The 22,904-nt window shown below is 42.7% G+C and overlaps 1 protein-coding gene across 2 annotated transcripts in view; it reads right to left on the minus strand.

Moving 5' to 3' along the window:
* COL9A3 (collagen type IX alpha 3 chain) overlaps positions 1-22,904 on the minus strand; it is a 90,333-nt gene that overhangs the window by 3,439 nt on the left and 63,990 nt on the right. For both annotated transcript variants that reach the window (XM_039358183.1, XM_039358186.1), the window contains 11 exons: positions 20,785-20,838; positions 19,046-19,090; positions 15,929-15,982; positions 15,735-15,788; positions 11,963-12,016; positions 11,215-11,286; positions 9,403-9,438; positions 5,573-5,617; positions 4,959-4,991; positions 3,421-3,567; positions 1,404-1,458 (listed from right to left, as the gene is read on the minus strand). In XM_039358183.1, the coding sequence (XP_039214117.1) occupies positions 1,404-1,458; positions 3,421-3,567; positions 4,959-4,991; positions 5,573-5,617; positions 9,403-9,438; positions 11,215-11,286; positions 11,963-12,016; positions 15,735-15,788; positions 15,929-15,982; positions 19,046-19,090; positions 20,785-20,838 (649 nt within the window). The remainder of the gene's footprint in view (positions 1-1,403; positions 1,459-3,420; positions 3,568-4,958; positions 4,992-5,572; positions 5,618-9,402; positions 9,439-11,214; positions 11,287-11,962; positions 12,017-15,734; positions 15,789-15,928; positions 15,983-19,045; positions 19,091-20,784; positions 20,839-22,904) is intronic.

The following is a 22,904-nucleotide window of genomic DNA, read 5'->3' on the forward strand; positions in this document are numbered from 1 at the left end:
AAAAACCACAGACAAAATTAGATAGATAGACAGATAGATAGATAGATAGATAGATAGATAGATAGATAGATAGATAGATAGACAGACAGACAGACAGACAGACAGACAGACAGACAGATAGACAGAGATAAATAGAGAGATATAGATATACACACACATGCACAATTGGTGCCAGCTGGGACACTCACCCAATATATAGCTGAGCTGGAAATAGTCTAAGTTCTCATTCCTCCCAAATAGATAAAAACCAGAGCAGTGTTTCTCAACCTCAGAACCTTTAAGATGTGTGGACTTGCAACTCCAAGAATTCCCCAGTCAGCATATTAACAGAATAACAGAGTTGGAAGGGACCCTGGAGGTCATCTAGTCCAACCCCCTGCTCAGGCAGGAAACCCTATACCATTTCAGACAAATGGCTGTCCAGTCTCTTCTTAAAAAAATTCCAGTGTTGGAGCATTCACCACTTCTGGAGGCAGGTCGTTCCACTGAATAATTGATCTCACTGTCAGGAAGTTTTTCCTTACTTCTAAGTTGGTTTTTTCCATTCATTGCTTCTTATCTTGCCCGCAGGCGCTTTGGAGACTAGCTTGACTCCCTCTTCTTTGGGGCAGCCCCTGAGATATTGGAACACTGCTATCATGTCCCCCCTCGTCCTTCTCTTCGTTAAACTAGACAAACCCAATTCCAGCAACCGTTCCTTATAAGTTTTAGCCTCCAGTCCCCTGATCATCTTTGTTGCTCTTCTCTGTACTCTTTCTAGAGTCTCAACATCTTTTTTACATCGTGATGACCAAAACTGGATACAGTATTCCAAGTGTGGCCTTATCAAGGCATTGTAAAGTAGTATTAATACTTCACGCAATCTTGATTCTATCCCTCTTATTCCAGTATCCCTTGTACTTACTCAGAAATGTCAGATTCTTCTTTCCTACTTGAAAGCCCATGAAAAGGAGTGGAAATCAATACAACTAAACGGGTTGCCTCATTCATTTTTTAAAATGCAACCTTAAACAACATTTACAAATGCAAAGCGTCCCCCAAATTCAATATTTAATTTCTGAATTATGCCATTCAAAAATATCGGCGACTAAAAAATAAATTCCCTTCTGAGGCCCTAGGAAGCCACAGCCAAAGTCAACAGCTCTGTGACTGAAGGGGTGCGTGGATAAAAGCAAGTTTTCTCTTCTTTATAACAGTTGTGCAAATTTTATTTTCATTTTTTAAAAAAGGTGCCTGGGAACCTCTAAGCAGCCTTTTGGTTTCATCCAGGTCTCTCAGCAGTCCTTCTGACTTCAAGAAGCATCTCTTCGAAGGATTTGCTCGGGTCATAGAACTTGTCACTGACAATCCATTTAGCAAAATAAACATTATTTCCTTGCCCAAGACGTTGAAGCCATACTCACCGCTGATCATTCCATCGCAGAGCTCTCGGATGCGTTCTTCACTCGCTTCTTTTCCCTAAAATTAAAGGTAAAAAGGTTTCCCCTGTCCAGTCATGTTCCACTCTAGGGGACGCTGCTCATCTCCTAACTGAGAGAGCCAGCATGGTCCAAAGATGCTTCCATGGTAATGTGACAGCATGACTATACGCCGAGACGCACGAAACCAAAGTGGTATCTATTTATCTGCTCACATTTGCATGCTTTCAAATTGCTAGGTGGGCAACAGCTGGGGTAAGTAACGAGAACTCACTCCACCATGCAGCGCTCAGGTCTTGAACCCCGGTTGTCAGCTTTTGAGCAGATAAGCTCAGAGTTTTTAACTGCTGAGCTGTTGTGCCTCTATCCCAGGGATAGGCAACCTTGGCTCTTTTATGACTTCTGGACTTCAACACCCAGAATTCCTGAGCCAGCATGGCTCAGCTTGGAAACCTCTCCCTGTCCCCTCAGCATGGCTGGCTCAGGAATTCTGGGAGTTGAAGTCCACGAGTCATAAAAGAGCCAAGGTTGTTGCCTATCCCCGGTTTAGGTCTATACATATGTTGTATATACTATATTTTAAATGTGTGTTATGCTTGAGACCAAGCAACTAAATTTCATTTTTAATGTGTGCCGTTGTGCCCACAGGAAAAAAATGACAATAAAGGTTATCTAAATGAAAAATCTAAATCTAAAGTGTGAGGACTGGACTTTTTTCAGCACTGTTGTAACTTCGAATAGACTCTTCTGGAGTGTTGGCTATCCTGCCAGCTTGGTGTCATCTGCAAATTTGATGAGTTCCCCATCTACCCCTTGTCCAAATTGTTGATATAGATATTGAAGAGCACTGGGCCCAGAACAGAGCCCTAGGGCACCCCACTACACACTTCCCTCCATGTAGATGCAGTTCCATTGAGGACCACACGCTGAGTACGGCCGGTCAGCCAGCTACAGATCCATCTGGTGGTGGTGCTTTCTACCCCACATTTTTCTATCTTGTCAAGTAGTAGGTTGTGATCTACTTTATCAAATGCCTTACTGACGTCCAAGTAAATTATGTCCACAGCATTCCTCTGATCCACTAATTTTGTCACTTGGTCAAAGAATGCAATAAGGTTTTTCTGGCATGATCTATTTTTGACAAACCCATGTTGGCTTTTAGTAATGACTTTGTTTGCCTCTAGGTGTTCGTTGATTCGTTGTTTGATTTTCCAGGATCTTCCCAGGTATTGAGGTCAGGCTGATAGGTCTGTAATTTCCTGGGTCCATTTTTTTTCCTTTTATGTAGATGGAAACTATATGAGCTCTTTTCCAGTCCTCTGGTAGTTCCCCTGTGCTCCAGGATCTTTGAAAAATATAGTTCAGTGGTTCTGAGATCACATCTGCCAGTTCCTTGAGAACCTTGGGGTGTAATCCATCTGGTCCTGGTGATTTGAACTCGTCTAGGCTGGACAGGTGCTCACTTACCGTTTTCTTGCCTATCTTAACTTGCGTTTCTATTCTGTTTTTTATGGCACTATTTTCGATAGGTTGGTCTGTTTTTTCCCTTTGTGTAAAGACAGATGCAAAAAACGAGTTAAATAGTTCTGCTTTCTCCCTGTTGCTTGTCACCTTCTTGCCACGTTCACCCACTAATGGACCCACTAATTTAGGACGGTCGCTGTGTCCTGGGGCCCTGTGATCATCTTTTGTGATCTTCTGACCAGCAAAGTCAATGGGGGAAGCCAGATTCACTTAATAACCGGGTTACTAACTCAACAACTTGAGCGATTCACTTAACATCTGGGGCAAGAAAGGTTGTGAAGTGGGGCAAAACTCATTTAATAAACATTTCACTTAACAACAGAAGTTTTGGGCTCTGTTGTGGTCATACGTTTAAGGACCACCTATATTAGGAACAGCACAATGAAAATGAGCTTTAAAACTGGAGTAGGAAAAAAAATGGGCAGACAAGGCAAGGACTGACAAACAACTGCACAAGGTAACGTCCAGATCGTCTTACCGGAGGGCCTGGTTTCCCCACAATCCCAGGGATTCCTCGCTCTCCTTGAAAGCCCATTTTGCCAGCATGGCCTGGAATTCCTGGCAGTCCAACAGTTCCATTTGGGCCTTGGGATCCTTTTGGGCCAGGCTCTCCTCTCTGTCCAGCCTGTAAAAGAAAAATGAAGACCATCCCAAAATGGAGAAACTGTGGCTTCCAGACTGGACCTAAAAACACACGAGGGACACAGCTGCCTTGCAGAAGCTGAGCAAATCTCTAATCGTGGTCTGGAGATGTGACTGGCTGGAAATCATCACGGGCACTATCTAAACAGCATCTAACACCAAGGGTGAAAAAAATAAAGGTTCTACATTTAAGCAAGAAAAACAAAATACACAGGTATAGTATAGGTGGTACCTTGCTCAATAGTACCAACTGTAAGAGGGATCTCAGAGTCCTAGTGGACAATCAGTTAAATATGAGCCAGCAGCCAAAAAAGCCAACACAGTGCTAGGCTGCATTAACAGAGGGATAGAATCAAGATCACGTGAATTGTTAATACCACTCTACAATGCCTTGGTAAGGCCACACTTGGAATACTGCATCCAGTTTTGGTCACCACGATGTAAAAAAGATGTTGACACTCTAGAAAGAGTGCAGAGAAGAGCAACAAAGATGATCAAGGGACTGGAGGCTAAAACATACAAGGAATGATTGCTGGAATTGGGTATGTCTAGTTTAATGAAGAGAAGGACTAGGAGGACATGATAGCAGTGTTCCAATATCTCAGGGGCTGCCACAAAGAAGACAGGGGGTGTCAAGCTATTCTCCAGAGCACCTGAAGGCAGGACAAGAAGCAATGGATGGAAACTAATCAAGGAGAGAAGCAACCTAGAACTAAGGAGAAATTTTCTGACAGTTAGAACAATTAACCAGTGGAACAACCTGACTCCAGAAGCAGTGAATGCTCCAATACTGGAAGATTTTAAGAAGAGGCTGGACAGCCATTTGTCTGAAATGGTATAGGGTCTACTGCCTGAGCAGGGGGTTGGACTAGATGACCTCCAAGGTCCCTTCCAATTTTATTACTATTATTATTATTATTATTATTATTATTATTATTATTATTATTATTATTATTATGCGGAGGACAATGGGTTAAAACTCGCTCAAAGTTACCCAGTCAGCTTTCATGCCTAAGGCAGGACTAGAACTCAGTGTCTTCTGGCTTCTAGGTAGCACCTTTTCCATTGGAACCGCTCTCCTCTGTTCCTCGGTCTATCATAACATGCAGACAGCTTTTGCTTAAAGCACTGCCTGCTATGTTGTTGGCCTTCTGTTTTCACTACTGGTGGGGACTTTTAAATGAAATATGGGATTGGCAGGCAAGCGGTCAGGAAGCTTTTCATAGGTGACTTTCATTTTCTCTTGCAAAGTTTCCTCCGATGGCAATCTCTCAGATTTATTTATTTTAAAAAAACCTTCCAGGCAAATTCATATAATGAAAAACACGAAGGTGATGGGTTTTCTTTTTTCTCTGGAAAGTATAGGCTACTTACTTCTCCTTTCTGCCCAGGAGGTCCAAAATGGCCCTTAGAAAAGCAAAAAAGAAATTGGAATAAAGTTATTTGTTTCAATCCCAGGCAGGACACTGAAATGAAAGTGAAGAACCCCGATTGCTTTTCACCGCAGCTCACAAACACACCCTCCAAATTTATCATCAGAACAACTTACTCGGGGATGAGATAGAAATAAAGAATGAGTTTCGACCCGTGTATGGCGTGGGGTCTTCCCTAGATTAAAGTTTATCATGCTGATTCAGTTTTGTACCATATTTTGTATCATATTTTCAGTTCTGAGGTCATCTGCGCCAGGAGTGGCAGACTTGTGAAGGAATTAGTTTAAAAATAAAATTAAAAAGATCCCAGGACTGCTGAATCAAGAGGCAAAGCTCTAGTGCAGAGTTATCCAATTTTGGCAACTTTAAGATGTGTGGATTTCAACTCCCAGAATTCCACAGCCAGACTTTCATGCCTAAGGCGGGACTAGAACTCCCTGTCTCCTAGTGATTGGCCCAAACTCACGCAACCAGCTTTTGTGCCTAAGACTGCACCAGAACTCACGGTCTCCTGGTGATTGGCCCAAAGTCACCCAGCCAGCTTTCCTTACATACCAGTTCTCCTTTACTTCCAGGTAGCCCATCTGCTCCAGCAATGCCCTGCAGATGAAAATAGGAAGAATGCTTTTATCAAAGAGAAAACAAGATTTTAGAATCACTACAGTTGTTTGGCTAACGAAGATCCATGTTAATTCTCCTTCTTAATCAACCTTAGGTCATTTACCTGCATATGCTGTGCAATGTTTTTGGCAACATGAGGTCTACTTTCATCTTCTTCTGAGTTGTTTCTCAACTCACTCTTCCTCTCAGCTCACTAACCCTACATTCCTGGCATTTCCTATTGCAGTGGTTCTCAACCTGTGGGTCGGGACCCCATTTGGGGTCGAACGACCATTTCACTGGGGTCGCCAAACAACGCAGTCCGCCATTTTTTCCCCCTTTTCCTTAGCTGTGCTACTCCCTTTTATTCTATTGGCTTTTGAAAGCCAATAGAATAGACTCTCTTGAATAGAGTCTAATTCTATTGGCTTTCAAAAGCCAATAGGAATTGTCCAGGCTGTCTCTGCCCTGCTGAGCCTGCCAAAAGTCCCATTCTGCAAACGGTGCTGCACCAGTTGAGTAGTCCTCGACTTACGACCAGTTGAGTAGTCCTCGACTTACGACCGGTTGGAGGTCGCGGCATTAAAAAGGTTGAGAACCACTGTCCTAGTAGATCTCCCACCCAAATATTAACCCCAAGCCTGCTTAGCTTGAAACCCAGATCAGATCAGTCAAACACTGTCATCTACTGAAAACATCTTTAACTAACAGTAGCATTTGCAGCACCAACGTTATTAGCAATGATAACAATATAGAAATAGAACGACTGTGGCAAAAGAAAGCAAAGGTAGCACCAATAGTCATAGGTGCAATCCCAAAATATCTGGAGCAACACTTAAACAACACTGGCATCGACAAATTCACCATCAGTCAGTTGCAAAAGGCAGCTTTACTTGGAACAGCTGCTATCCTGCAAGGATATGTCTAACACCATAAAACAGGGGTCTTCATACTTGGCAACTTTAAGACTTGTGGACTTCAACTCCCAGAATTCCTCAGCCAGCCAGGGCTGGCTGAGGAATTCTGGGAGTTGAAGTCCACAAGTCTTAAAGTTGCCAAGTTTGAAGACCCTTGCCATAAAACCTCCACATCTGCCATCCCAGGAAGGCCTCACTAGGCAGACAAAAATGCCAAATAAAGTCTGAACATCTGGCTGACTGTATGACAAACCCCTAATTATATTAATAGTATTCTATGAATGTGCATTCATACATTTGCTGAATCATATTCACCATCAAGTCTTTTAGGTCGAAATTATTAGCACAAATTGGGATTGTCCAAGACTCAAATCAAATTAATTATCCAGCTTTTTAGCACAGCCAAGCTTTGAACTCAAATGTCTATGGAGATGCTCACTCATTCACTCATGGTTGTCCCAAAGATGCTTTTCCAAAAAGCAGTTGGGGTTTCTTGTATTTTTTTTTTCCTTTGAAAATGTTTCGCTTCTCATCCAAGAAGCTTTTTGAATGAGAAGTGAAATATTTTCAAGGGGAAAAAAAAATACAACAAAATCCAGTTGCCTTTTGGAAAAAGCACCTTTGGGACTCTGAATTCAATGCCTTGAGTTCTAAGAGTACCCAAAGGAGTGACTTTAATTTTAGGTTAAACCTTCAATTTTTTTAATGGGATGCTTGTCAACAATTTTTATGTGTTACACACCTAGTCCCTTGCTGCTCTTGCTTAGAATAAAATTTCTCATTTAAACCAGAAGAGGGCTTCCTTGTTCAAGTATGTGAAAAATTACTACCAAGGACCGGAATAAAATGTGCTCAGTTTGTATTATTACAGCCCTACACAATTCACACTTTCTCAAATTGATGGAGCAGACGGCCACGTGTGGTTCTAAATCTGGTTTGCGAACGAGTATATAAAAACATATGGAATCAACAAATGTGTTAAGGAAAAAGCGTGCAAAAATATGTCTGTTACATTAAACAACCTCAAACTTAACTGAAGATGGAAATAAGTTCTCAAAACTTTAAGTTATAGCTACAGGAAGTCCTGAACTACAACCGCAATAGGGATCAGAATTTCCCTTGCTAAGCCAGGCAGTTCTTGAGTAATTTACACCTGATGTAAGAAAAGTCTTCATCGTGGTTCAGTCCAAGCTGGGAATAAACATGGCGACTGCTTTAGAAAGAAGGTTGCAGTTTATTGAAGAGGAGAGCCATATAGAAAAATAGCTCTGGAAGAAAAGAGAGTGAGCACATGTAGGGAGTGGGTTTTTATACCCTCTGGAGCCTTTTGTTTGGAGTTGTTTCCTGTTCCTGTTTGAGGCAATTTCCTGTGTCATGTATTCTGATCTGAGTCTGGGTGTGCCTTTCTGGTATTCTGATGGTGATGGGTTAATCCTATTATGTCCCAAAGGTCATATCCTGCTTCCCTGGGGCTGATGACTCTTAAGAGTTTGGGTGAGGTATGCAGATTTTAGGTGTCTTTGTCTTCTTAATCTTCTAGCTTCAACCTTCCTGGATTTACATCTACATTTCTATAGAGCTGGTTTCTGCTTGGGGGAGGGAGATTTGGGGCTATTAAGAAAAGTGGGCATGCTTTTCTGCCTCTTTAAGATCCTTTGAGGAAATATATTTTCCTGCCCTTTTAATATGTCCTTCTCTGGGGGGCTGACTTCCCACACACCCGATTTTACTACTTTTTTGCCACAGTTGTTAAGTGAATGAATCACTACAGTCGTTAAGTGAATAATGTGGCCGTTAAGTGGATCTGGCTTTCCCCATTGACTTTGCTTGTCAGAAGCCCGCTAGGACAGTCGCAAATGGCTGATCACGTGACTCAGGGATGTCGCAACAAGTGTTAAATACACCCTGGTTGCCAAGCGCTTAACTTTTGATCATGTGACCTTAGAAATGCTGTGATAGTCATATAAGTACAAGGGCCGGTCATCAGTGACTTTTTTTCAGTGCCATTGTAACTTTGAATGGTCGTTAAACAAATGATTGTAAGTCAGAGACTACCTCTACATTTTGTTAAAAGCCTATGGTTTTATAATAAAATTACAGCACATTACTAAGTTTGTGCTCTGGAAGAAATGTGGAGAGGCAGAAATTTAATTAATATGCTGCCATCTAATGATAGTCTGGATAGTTGCACCGTATTTATTTATTTATTAAATTTTTATGCTGCCCTTCTATATCAACAGCAATAACATTTAAGCTTGTATACTGCCCCATAGCAGTCTGTGGGTGGTTTACAAAGTAAGCATTGTTTGCATATTGTCCCCAACAATCTGGGTCCTCATTTTACCTCAGAAGGATGGAAGGCTGAGTCAACCTTGAACCCATCAGGATCAAACTCCAGGCTATGGGCAGAGTTTGCCTACAATACTGCGGTTTAACCACTGCACCACCAAGGCTCCTTCAACGTATTTCACTGTTGAAATAACTACCAACTCAAATATGGTAGCCTATTTAAAGGAAATGAATCCAGACTTCACTCATTGCAGCTCACTCCTTGGTCAGATTTGAAGTTTTGATCGAAATAACAAAAGTAGTCTGTTCCTTCTGTAACATCAGCTTTGCCCCTTTCACACATGGGTGCAATGTTGCAACACACAGACCCAAAAGATGGAACTTGTGTTGCTTTGGGTAACTCTAGTATTATGCATGCGCTGTTAGGGGCATAAACTAATTTTTTACACCATAACGTCGTTTGTGTGGCCAAGCTTATTGCATGAGACCAGCCACTGAGATTTATTCTGTAAACCAGGATAAGACAAACCATGGTTTAGTAGGATTTATGCATCCAGAGGATTGAGATCTTTATCTTACCTGGTTACCTTTGGGTCCCAAAATGCCAGCAGGACCCTAGAAATAAGTAAAGAAGAAGCATGAAAAAAACTCCACCAAGGGTCAAAAAGAGTTAACCGGTTGCAGGAACACAATATAAATAAGTAGCTTTTAGATTAGGTGAGTCTACATCTGAATTTTTTTCTTTTTTATTATTTTTATTAAATTTGTTTGCTGCCCACCTTGGCACAAGGCAGTTCAAAACAATAACATCTAACTAAATTTATTGCTTAAATTTAAGACTTTTGCAATAGATCATATTTCCCACCCTGGGTAACTTTAAGCTGTGTGGACTTCAACTCCCAGAATTCCTCAGCCTGGTTGACTAGAGAGTTGAAGTCCACACAGCTTAAAGTCACCCAGGGTGAGAAACACTGTGGTAAATGCGTGGCAGAGGAAGAAGCCGTGGGCAGAAAGCTCCACCTGTTTCATGTTCTAAAGCAGGGGTCTTCAAACTTGGCCTTTTTATGACTTGTGGACTTCAACTCATCTTGGATCCGAGGATCACGCACCTCAGTTCTAATTTACATGAAAGCTGGGACATGACTGTTGAAGTAAAGACAAGATAGAAAAAGCCCAAACAGCATTCTTCAAAATGAAAAAGGTCTTCTGCAGTCACGACATAAGCCTAAGACTGAAAATCAGCTGTTGTCAGATGCTATATTTTTCCTATCTCCTGCTCTATGGAGTAGAGAGTTGGTCTCTGACAGAAGGCCACCTGAAGAGACTAGAAGCATTTGAAAGGTGGATTTACAGGCGGCTGTTACGTATAAGCTGGGTTAAGATCAGAAATGAGAAGGTGATCAGCCGCCTGGGAAAGCCAAGGGAAATCATCAAAACAATTAAAAAACGAAAATTAGAATATTTCGGACTTGTGATGCGACACCCAGAAAAATACGGCATACTCCATTTAATCCTCCAGGGAAAGATTGAAGGCAAATGAGGTCCAGGCAGAAGAACATCGTGGCTTCAAAATCTAAGGGACTGGTTTGGACAAAACTCAGCAGCACTTTTTCGTGCGGCTGCTGATAAAAACAGGATCGCCAACATGATCGCCAATGCCCGATAATGGATATGGCAGAAGAAGAAGAAGAAGAAGAAGAAGAAGAAGAAGAAGAAGAAGAAGAAGAAGAAGAAGAAGAAGAAGAAGAAGAAGAAGAAGAAGAAGAAGAAGAAGAACTTTAACTCCCAGAATTCCTCAGTCAGGCATGCTGGCTGAGGAATTCTGGGAGTTGAAGTCCACAAGTCATAAAAGGGCCAAGTTTGAAGACCCCTCTTCTAAAGTGACATCAAATGCAATGAATCCATACATCCCAGTGTGGGTGGTGCCACCACCAAGCCCCGCCTTCCACCCAACAGATATTTTGGAACAACTGGTCTTAAAAAAGGACATTTAATTATTTTTAAGAAGGTTTAAAAAAGAGCTTGGCTAGCCATTTGTCCTGAATGGTATAGGATCTCCTATTTGAGCAGAGGGTTGGACTGGAAGACTTTCAAGGATCCTCCCAACCCTGTTATACTATTATTGTTAATTTAATAACGATAACATCTAACTGTAACTAACTAAAAGTAACTTAATAGAAACATCTAACTTTTATGCAGTAAAAAAAATCTTCCTTTGCAGCCCTCTTCCCTCAGTGGAAATATTTTAAATTGATTCTGTAACTTAGATTACGGAACTGATTAACGAACACGTTAAATGTTACAGCCCTATCCAAAAGAATTCTGCACTCATCAAAGTGATATTCATCAAAGCCTCATCAGATCAATTGTTCACTTTTGCAGAGGATTTACCTGCTCGCCGGATTCACCCCGTAGCCCAGTGGCACCAGGTCGGCCCATCTCCCCACTTGGTCCTCTGCGACCCTGGAAAGTTAGACGAAAAGAGAGAAATAAGAGAAAAAGCTGAAAAAAGGGAGAAGGGATTAGATCTCACGTTGGAATCAAACTGTTCAGTTACTCAAAATCAGCACACATTTCAGACAATGGCTTAAAACAACCTGAAAAGAGAAAAACAACATCTTAGCCAGCTTTTAACTAAAAAAATTGCTTGCAAATCTCCACATCGTAGATCCCTATAAGTAGTTTTCCGTCTCTCCAGCCCCTTTTAGTTTTGCAGAACCTTGCCTTATTTTGCTACTTTCACTTACACGGGTTTTTAGAATTTAGCAACTTGAAGAAGGTATGGACTTCAATTCCCAGAATTCCCCAGCCACAATGGAAAGAAGAGCGTTGGGAAGATTAAAGAGCAGACTGGACAATTGAATACATTCTACCTCAGTGTTTCACAACCTCGGCAACTTTAAGACGTGTGGACTTCAATTCCCAAAATAGCTGGCTGGGGAATTCTGGGAGTTGAAGTCCACACATCTTAAAGTTGCAGAGGTTGAGAAACATTGGTCCACATCTACTTGATCTGCTAACAACATAAAATCCTTGGCAGTGCCGCTACAAGCTGGATACGGATACAAATTGTGCTGCTCACCCTTTGTGGGAACAGTTACTCTTTCCATCCCAAAATTATCTTTTGAATTTGACTGACCTGGAAACCTCTTACACCTGCTGCTCCGATGGGTCCTTGTAGACCAGCTTCTCCCTGAAAAAAAAAAAAGGGGGGGGTGTCAAAGGCAGATAGTACTGTCTTCAGGAACATCAATTTCAGGGTGACAATATTTAAAGTAAGGAAAAAAAAAAACCATTACAGGTAGCCCTCAACTTAAAACCATTTCAATAAATAAATTTCAAGCCCTCTTGCAAAATGTTACAGGCAGTCCTCGGCTTACAACAGTTCACTTAGTGACCATTCAAAGTTACAGTGACATGGAAAAAAGTGACTTATTTCTCACACTTAAACTGTTGCAGCGTGCCCGTGATCAGGTGATCAAAATTCGGGCACTTGAGAACTGGGCCATATTTATGACGGTTGTGGTGTCCCGAGGTCACGTGATCCCCTTGTGCGACCAGCAGAGTCAATGGAGAAGCCAGATTCACTTAACAACCATGTTGCTAACTTAACACGTGCGGTGATTCATTTAGCAACTATGGCAAGAAAAGTTGCAAAACAGGGCAAAATTCACTTAACCACTATCTTGCTTAGCAACAGATTTTTTTTGGCTCAAAAAGTACTGGTAGTCCTTGACAGGGACAGCGGTGGGATTCAGCCAGTTCGCACCACTTCGGCAGAACCGGTAGCTAATTTTTTGTTGCCCAGGCCCAGAATGGACTTCCGGAGCGGCATCCACACAGAGAACCGGGTGTTCACCTATTTGAATCCCACCACTGGTCAAGGATTACCAGTACTTTTATTCACCTGCTTTGGAGAGAGAAGGAGAGAGAGAGAGAGAGAGAGAGAGAGATAGGGAGAGAGAGAGAGGGAGAGAGGAGAGAGGAGAGAGGGAGAGGGAGAGGGAGAGAGAGAGAGAGAGAGGGAGAAAAAGATAGCAAGAGAGAGAGAAGGGGAGAGAGAAGGAGAGAGAAAAAGAAAGTGGGAGAAGGAGAGAGAGACAAGGAGAGAGAGGAGAGAGGGGAGAGAGAGAGGGAGAGAGAGAGAAGGAGAAAGAGAGAGGAGAGAAGAGAGGGAGGGAGGGAAAGAGAGAGAGAGGAGAGGAGAGAAGGAGAGAGAGAGAGAAAGAGAGAAGGAGAGAGAGGAGAGAGAGAGGGAGAGAAAGAGAGCAAGAGAAAGAGAAGGAGTGAGAGAAAGAGAGAGAGAGGAGAGAGAAGAGAGGGAGGGAGGGAGAGAAAGAGAGAGAGAAGGAGAGAGAGAAAGAGAGACAGGAGAGAGGAGAGAGAGAGAAGGAGAAAGAGGAGAGAGAAGAGAGGGAGGGAGAAAAAGAGAGAGAAAGAGGAGAAAGGAGAGAGAGAGGGAGGGAGAGAAAGAGAGCGAGAGAAAGGAGAGAGAGAAAGAGAGAAAGAAGGAGAGAGAGGAGAGAGAAGAGAGGGAGGGAGAGAGAGAAAGAGAGAGAGAGAGAGAGAGAGAGGGAGGGAGGGAGGAAGGGGGGGGGGAAGAGAAGAAAATGTTAAAAAGAAAAGAAAAAAAATGGACATCTTCACCCATTTTGACTCTGGGATCCAACCCAGTGTTGGCTTCAGCCCTACCACACCAATGACCTGATAAAATGTAATTCTTGAGGAGAAGGAAGATTATCCAATTCTGGAGTGCTGTCCAATTTTTGCTCCAAAAGATGCACTAGGGCTTATTTTCCAGTTAGGGCTTATATTCGGGGAAATGCGGTGCTAAATGTGTCTGTCTGGCTGACGATCTTAACTGGGGCTTATTTTTGGGGTGGGGCTTATATTATGAGCATCCTGAAAAATCACGCTAGGGCTTAATTCTGGTTGGGTCTTATTTTGGGGGAAACCCAGTAGGTCCGGAAATTAAATCCTGAGGAAGGCTGAAATTATTTTATTGAAATTGGCTTGAATCCAGGGGTCTCCATACTTGGCAACTGGAAAGGCTGACTCATAATGCACCTCTACTCACAGCTGGACAACTGTAAATTGGTTACTTACAGGACCGCATTCTGCCGCACAGTTCCCAGAGACCGGTGAGGTCCCATAGATTGGGCCTCCTTCAGGTCCCGTCGGCCAGACAATGGCAGCTGGCGGGCCCTCGGGGAAGGGCCTTTTCTGTGGTGGCTCCGACCTGGTGGAATCAACTTCCCCCCGAGGTTCGAACTACTCCCACCCTGCCGGCCTTTAAGAAAGCCGTTAAAACTCTCCTGTTCTGGCAGGCCTGGGGCTGATGTCCCCGGGGGGGGGGGGATATGATCGGACTCGCGGTATGACTGTATTATTTTATTGTTTTATGATTGTTTTAACTCTGTACGCCGCCCTGAGTCCTTTGGGATTGGGCGGCATATAAATAAAATTTAATAATAATAATAATAATAATAATAATAATAATAATAATAATAATAAATAAATAAGGGAGGGAGGGAGGGAGGGAGGGGAATGCTTGAAATGTGTTGGGAGATAGGAGGGAGGTGAGGAATTTATGCGAGCAGTTTGCGGCCTAAGAAACACCTGGCACTTCAAGGCCGTGGGATGGGAACCTTCCCAAGGCGCAGAATGTTTTCCCAAAATAAAAAGAACATGTTGGATTGATGGAGAGTGGACGATGGGTGACCCAAATGGGAAATTTTTTTATGCGAAAAACCCAGAGCCAGCTTCGCTTCTTCTGTGCCTGTATGGATCTATCAGTAAAGTTATTGTTCTATCCCAGCCTATAGCTGTCCCTTGTTAAAGGCACAAGGACCAAACCCCTTTTAATAAAATAGGCTAGAGACTTTAAAACAAAACAAACCCCTTTTAATATAGGTAACAAACCTGCCAAATAATCCAAAACACAAACAGCAAAACTCAATTCCAAATGAAGGAAATAGTCCACAGGAAACACGATGAAAACAGAAGAGTAGTCACAAGCAAGACGAACAGACCAGACTTCTTTCAAAGAAGTACTTTGCAAACGGTTGCCTTCAGCAACCAGCACAGCCCACACCTCCTCCTTTTATACAGCAGTCCCAAGGCGTTGCCTCTCAGTGCCTTCTCCTATTACCCTGGAGTTGCTGTATTGACTGCTGCTGATTTACTCTCGCTAATTGACGATGTGTGCAAGCATCAATTAGCATGTCCATCAGGTGTGAGTCCTCCGAGTCTGACTCATTCTCCTCACACAGCTGAGCTTCATCAGGAACACGACTGGAGGGCCCAGGCTCTGCATCAAACTGTGAGTCCTGTAATTCATCAGAGCCTCCCTCTGCCCCTGATGGCCCTTCAAATGCCTCCTCCACCTCCTCCTCAGATTCCTCAGACTCAGCTGTTGGGAGCACAGGCTGGCACGGAATCGCAACAGTTATACTCTTGGTAAAATAACGTCCCAGGAGTTTCTTTTGCTCCATATGCTAACAGGACAGTTGACAGCACCTTTAAGACTTGTGGACTTCCCAGAATTCCCCACCCCGAGCTAGAATAACAGAATCTTGCAAATCTGACTGTGTTATACCTCCTCTCCCTTATACTTCATTGAATTAGGGAGGGATCGGGATTGCGCCCATATGTTATCTGGATGTTTTATTCTTAAAAATTGTTTCATCATCCCTTGTTGTCTTGGCAACAGAGCTTGCACATCAATGTCAAAGTCATTTTCCTTAGCCTATAATTATAGGCTCCAATCACCTTGGAACAGAAATCTAACTTTTTTACGGTCACCAAGCCCACAGATGGAGCTTCCAGAATTCTGGTTCAGGTGGTTTTTTTTGAGTGCCATAATGGTGGGTTTGGGTCTTACAAATGGAATGATTAGAGCAGTTACTTACAGGAGAACCTCTTGGACCAGGTTGACCTTCCTCACCAGGGATACCTTGATTTCCCTAGAAAGAGAAATGCAAAATTGCCGATTCTGTGTTGTCTAAGAGGATAATCAAAATGTAACCTGTGATATGACGACAGCTTAAATGCATCCTTAGAGATAGAGAAAAAGATATTGAACCAATAGTGGGGAGATACTTACAGGTACACCTGGTTCTCCTGAAGGACCAGATTCTCCCATTTCTCCAGGGCTGCCCTTTGGGAAAAAGGGGAAGGAAAAAAGAATGAATGAATGAATGAATGAATGAATGAATGAATGAAAAATGAATGAATGAATTGAAATAAAATGAATGAATGACTGAATTGAAATAAAATGAATGAATGAGTTGAAGGAATGAATGAATGAACTGAATGAATATAAAATGAAGGAGGGAAAATGAATGAATGAACTGAAGGAAAATGAATGAATGAATTGAAATAAAATGAATGAATGCGTTGAAGGAAAGTAAGTGAATGAATGAATGAACTGAATGAATATAAAATGAAGGAGGGAAAATGAATGAATGAACTGAAGGAAAATGAATGAATGAATTGAAATAAAATGAATGAATGACTGAATTGAAACAAAATGAATGAATGAGTTGAAGGAAAGTAAGTGAATGAATGAATGAACTGAATGAATATAAAATGAAGGAGGGAAAATGAATGAATGAACTGAAGGAAAATGAATACATGAATGAATTGATGGAGATGTTGAAATTGTCTATTTTGGTTATTTTAAGATTTTGTTTAGATTCATTTTTTTTTATTAAAAAGTTATATAAAGATTACAATATCAACCCACCCAAAAAAACCCCTCTCCCTCCCTCACTTCCCAGAGCTGAATACAGGGTTACAAATATGATAATCATAATCTAACTAACATTACCAACTATATAAATAACCAAGTCCATAATGCACTTTAACTCCCCTTTAACATAAATATAAACAAATTAAAAGTGAACATAATAATAATGAGAATATAAACAAAGTAATATCCTAATTATTAAACAATACAGTCCCCAAATAGTTAAACAATGCTAATACTAAAAATAATAATAATATAATAATACTCTAAAATTCACTCATAGGCTAAATGAGATTCATTTTTAAACTAGAGATTATTTTTTATAATTTTGCTTTATAATAACGGATACGTATTTTTGAATTAATGATTGATAAATAGATTTAAGATTGTAGAAATATTGTACATGTTGTTAAGCGTAGAGTTACATATCGGTTATGTTATGTTTAACCTACAATAAGGGATTACCTGATTATATATTTGTATCTGCACTGAGAAAAGTTGGAATCCTTTCTTTTTTCATTTTTTTTAATTTATCTTGGCCAATAAAGAATTCCATTCTATTCTTTTCTTTCTCTTCTCACATTTTACCCCTTTTGATTCCTTTCCCCCCTTTTCAGTTATTTTGTATTTTATCTTGTTCTGAAATTTAATAAAGTTGTTTAAAATGGAAAAGGAAAAATCACCCACATCTCAAATCAGTTACTTTTTTTTCACCTACCTAGAAGACCCCAGGTGTGGTGGAATCTCCAGCTAGACTGGAGGGCGATGTCAAGAAGGGAACGAGCTTAGAATCCTTGCATTGCAGAAAGTTGCCCAGGCCTGACCTCCCACAGAATCCCTGAAATTTTATCTGACTGTTCCCAAGGGAATGCAGACACTCTGGTGAAATTCTTACAACATAGTTGACTAGTAATAAAGTCTCCAATTGAGACTATCCACGAGTGGTTCTCGTTGCTTGCTTCTGACACCAGGGGATGTCTTTTCAAAGCATCCATGTATCTCTTGAATTGATGAGTGGGCAATCTGAATCTCCAGAGCCCATCTGTTGATTCCCTAAACCACTTTTATACATTCCTCCCAAGCAAGTTCCAACCACAACTGCTAAAAATCTGCGCCAGGGGTTCACATTATTTTGAAGTGGGGATTAGAAGGAAATAAGTAGTGTTAAGTATTAGCAAAAAATGAACTGTAGAAAAAAACTGGGCACAAGCGAAATTTCCCAAACACAAGAATTGCACCAATATTATTCAGCTCATCCCCCATCATAGCCCACTGACTTTTGCACTGTTCCTCACACTTATTGTATCCTTCACCATTTACAGGAGTTAACAGTGGCCTCTGACTTAATTCAGTTCATACCCTGAAGAATCAGATTATTCTAGGTACCAATCCAAGATGCTGGTTGTCATCTTTAAATCCCTACATGGCCATTGGCCAGGTTATTTGAAGGACCATCTATTCACAGTTATATCTACCCAATCCACCAGAGTGGGGAGGCAGGGTATGTTATGGGGCCCCCTCAATTAAGAAGATCCCTCTAGTGAGACCCAGAAGAAGAGCCTTCCCTGTGGTGGCTCCCTCCCTGTGGAACATCCTTCCTATGGACATCTATGGAGATTCTCAGTCATCCAGGTCACGGTTGTCCCAAAGGTGCTTTTTCAGGAGGCAACTGGACTTCCTTGTTTTTCTATGAAGATGTTTCGCTTCTCATCCAAGAAGCTTCTTCAGCTCTGACTAGATCAGTGGTTCTCAACCTTTTTAATGTCGTGACCCCCAACCGGTCGTAAGTCGAGGACTACTCAACCGGTCGTAAGTCGAGGACTACTCAACTGGTGCAGCACCGTTTGCAGAATGGGACTTTTGGCGGGCTCAGCAGGGCAGAGACAGCCTGGACAATTCCTATTGGCTTTTCAAAGCCAATAGAATTAGACTCTGTTTAAGAGAGTCTCTACTATTGGCTTTCAAAAGACAATAGAATAAAAGGGAGTAGCACAGCTAAGGAAAAGGGAGGAAAAAATGGCGGACTGCGTTGTTTGGCGACCCCCGTGAAATGGTCGTTCGACCCCAAATGGGGTCCTGACCCACAGGTTGAGAACCACTGGACTAGATCCTTCCATTCCCCACCATCTAGTCAGAGATGAAGAAGCTTTTTGGATGAGAAGCGAAACATCTTCAAAGAAAAACAAGGAAGTCCAGTTGCCTCTCAGAAAAAAAGCATCTTTGGGACATTCCTGTGGACATAGGTTTGGCCCCCACCTTGACACTCTTTCAAAAGGCCCTGCCATCATGGTTCTGAAGCCCCTGGGTGATATGGGGCCATCAAAAGGTTGGTATGGTTGTTGTCACCGGGGGGGGGGGGGTAGGCGTTCATTGGTTTTGCAATGGGGTTTTATTTCAGTAAGCCATCATGAGTGAGTTGGGCAGCCATGCAAATTTTGTTATTATAATAATAATATAGCACAATTTACTTACAGCTTGGCCTTTTTCTCCTTTAGTGCCCATGTTTCCAGGTAGTCCCTGATAGGGGGAAAGGGGTCACTAATATTGAAAAACAGAGTCAATAAATACATGTATGATGTCTTCTTCCTGATGTTCTGTCCCAGCCTACGTATGTCCTGTTACTTCACAAAGATAGCCCCTCTTTTAACAGTAGACTGGAAAATAAACCCTTTTTATTTGAGTTACAGACCTGATAATTGTCCCAGAAAACAAAAGCAACAGAACACTTTTCCAATGAGACCTTGTCCAAAAGCAAAACGGAGCACGAGTCAAACAGGAAATAACTCACAGGCAAAATAGACAGACCATGATCTCTTGACACTGAAGTTCTTTGCAAACACTTGCCTCCAGCAACCAGCCCTGCCCACACATTCCCTTTTTGTTACACAGCCCTCAAGGTGTGGCTTCTCACTGCTTTCTCTTCTCCCCCTGGAGACGTCCCGTTGCCTCCCTCTGTCCTACTCGTGTGATCTGTCTACATTTACGAACGTCTCTGAGGTCTTCCAGCTGTGCTTCCTCCGAGTCCAACTCAGCTTCCCAGCACAGCTGGCTCTCAGCTTGATCACGAGTGGAAGGACCAGCCTCTTCATTAGTTTGTAAGTCCTGCAGCTCATCAGAGCCTCTCTCTGACTCTGATGGTTCTTCAGGCCCCTCCTCTTCCTCCTCCTCTGATTCCCCAGACTCAATCCTAACACAGATATGATCAAGTAACATAAACTACATTACCCAGAAGGCTATCCCTTAAGGGAACAGTTTTTAATTCATATGCTAGCTATATGCTCTGACCAGATGGCTATATATTCTGACCAGCACAGGAAAAATGGATCTCTTGTCCTCTGCTATCTCCTTTTAAGATCAGCTTTCCTTGTCCCTTAAGTTCCTATATGTCTATGGAGATTCTCCATCATCCAGGTCGTGGTTGTCCCAAAGGTGATTTTTCCAAAAGGCAACTGGACTTTCTTGCTTTCTTCCTTGAAAATGTTTCGCTTCTCATCCAAGAAGAAGAGCTGAAGAAGCGAAACATTTTCAAAGAAAAAAAACCCCAAGAAATTCCAGTTGCCTTTTGAAAAAACACTTTTGGGATCCAAGTCCTCTAAATTCCTCAGCCAATGCAGATTGTGGGAGATGATGGAAATCTAATATATTTGATGGGCACCGGGCTGGGGGAGATGGTTCCATTAACTCCAGGTCTCATTTCTTTCCTCCTTTCTACACGATTATGGGAGCCCATCAAGGATTGGATGCTCTCCTGGGATTCCTTCACAGTCCTTCACAAAGTAGGAGGATGGAGTAGGAATAAAAGAAATAAGCAAGTGGAAATGCTCTCTGAATATAATCATATGTTGCAGGATAGGATCCTCTCTTCCTACAACTGGACCCTGATTCAAAAATGGAACGGGGTGGGAATGAAAAAAATCACCATGGGCAATTGTCACGTTTTTAGGTCCCTGGAAATCAGTAGAGCAATGTTTCTCGCCCGTGGGAGCTTGGTGTGGACTTCAATTTCCAGAAGTCCCCAGCCAGCATGGGGAATTCTGGGAGTTGAAGTCCACACCTCTGCCAGCTGCCAAGAGTGGGAAACACTGCAGTAGGGGAAACCAATCTCTCCGCAGAATAGTTTCTTTGACCTCGAGCAGGTCGGAGAGGTCTCAGGAGAAGGTGAGAATCACCCTGTGATATCTTTGATCTAAATTTCATGGAAGAAAACTTACAGGGAGTCCGTGAGGGCCTTTCTCTCCGGGAGCACCAGAATGGCCAGCAGTGCCCTAAGAATGTCAAGAAATTATGATGTATAAATTTCTGATGACTACTACAGACAATATTAAGAGTTTGCTTTAATAGTATGGCAACCCGTTTTCCTATTTTTAATAAGGCTTCCTTCCTTCCTCCCTCCCTCCCTCCCTCCCATTTCCTTCCTTCCTCCTTCCCTCCCATCTCCTTCCTTCCTCCCTCCCTCCCTTCCATTTCCTTCCTTCCTTCTTCCTTCCCTCCCATCTCCTTCCTTCCTCCCTTCCTCCCTCCCTCCCTCTCATTTCCTTCCTTCCTTCCTCCTTCCCTCCCATCTCCTTCCATCCTCCCACCCTCCCATCTCCTTCCTTCCTCCTTCCCTTCTTTCCACCCTCCCTCCCTCCTCCTTCCTTCCTCCCACTCTCCCTCCCATCTCCTTCCTTCCTTCCTCCCTCTCTTCCTTCCACCCTCCCTCCCTCCTCCTTCCTTCCTCCCACTCTCCCTCCCATCTCCTTCCTTCCTTCCTCCCTTCCTTCCACCCTCCCTCCCTCCCTCCTCCTTCCTTCCTCTCACCCTCCCTCCCATCTCCTTCCTTCCTTCCTCCCTCCCTTCCTTCCACCCTCCCTCCCTCCTCCTTCCTTTCCTCCCACTCTCCCCCCTTCCTTCCCCTCCCTTCCCTTCCCACCCTCCCTCCCTCCCTCCTCCTTCCTTCCTCCCACTCTCCCCCCTTCCTTCCTCCCTCCCTTCCTTCCACCTTCCCTCCCTCCCTCCTCCTTCCTTCTTCCCACCCTCCCTCCCATCTCTTTCCTTCCTTCCTTCCTTCCTTCCTTCCTTCCTTCCTTCCTTCCTTCCTTCCTTCCTCCCTCCCTTCCTTCTCCCTCCTCCTTCCTTCCTCCCCCACTCTCCCTCCCATCTCCTTCCTTCCTTCCTTCCTTCCTTCCTTCCTTCCTTCCTTCCTTCCTTCCTTCCTTCCTTTCCTTCCTTCCTTCTTTCCTTCCCTACCCACACTCCTGTGTAAGAAAGCATGAAGGTGCCCAGGTTGATTAATTCTTGATTATGACTACATGTAGTTGTCAATTTACTGTCACAATTGGCACCAGAATGTCCATTGCTATGCAAGGCAGTCGTTAAGTGATAACATCTGTGCCATGCTTAAGTGAGTCACTGCAGTCCTTAAGGGAATCATGCGACGGTTAAGCAAACCCAGCTTCTCCCATTGACTTTGCTTGTCGGAGACCAGCTGGGAAGGTCACATGGTGATGGTGATCACATGACCCCCGGGATGTTTCAAGTGTTAAACATACACACTGGGTGCCAAGGGCCTGAATTTTGATCACATGACCATGAGGACGCTGTGACAGTTGTAACTGTGAGGGCTGATTGTAAGTCACTTTCTTCAGTGCCGTTGTAAGTTTGAATGGTTGCTAAACAAATAGTTGTAAATCAAGGACTACCTGGATTTCTATGATATTTGAAACTACTTGTAAAATAGAGAACTACTTTTGAAACTTAGATTTGTCCGAAATGGTATAGGGTTTCCTGCCTGAGCAGGGAGTTGGACTAGATGACCTCCAAGGTCCCTTCCAACTTTATTATTATTATTATGGATCATCGCACAGTCAGCCAGATGTTCAGACTGGATTTGGCATTTTGTCTACCTATCGAATCTTTACCAAGGACCTGGGATAGGCAGATGCGGATGTTTGATGGTATTACAGATATCGTCACAGGATGGAAGCAGTTCCTAGTAAGGCTGCCTTTTGCAATTGACTAATGGTGAATTTGTCAATGCCAATGGTGTTCAAGTGGTGCTCCAGTTGTTTTGGGATTGCACCCAAGGAGCCTATTACTATTGGTACTACCCTTACTTGCTTTTGCCACAGTCTTTCTATTTCTATTTGTAGGTCTTTGTATTTTGTTATCTTCTCCAGTTCTTTCTCGTCTATGCTGCTGTCTCCAGGCACTGCCACGTCCATTATCCAGACTTTTTTGTCTTTCTTATTGACAATTGTTAAGTTCGGGGTGTTATGTTGCAAGTGCTTGTCTGTTTGAATTATTATTATTAATAATAATAATAATAATATGCTTTGAGCTTTGGAGGAAG

Source organism: Crotalus tigris, unplaced genomic scaffold (assembly GCF_016545835.1).
Source record: "Crotalus tigris isolate CLP2741 ecotype Arizona unplaced genomic scaffold, ASM1654583v1 scf7180000019004.2909048, whole genome shotgun sequence".
In the NCBI taxonomy this organism is placed as follows: domain Eukaryota; kingdom Metazoa; phylum Chordata; class Lepidosauria; order Squamata; family Viperidae; genus Crotalus; species Crotalus tigris.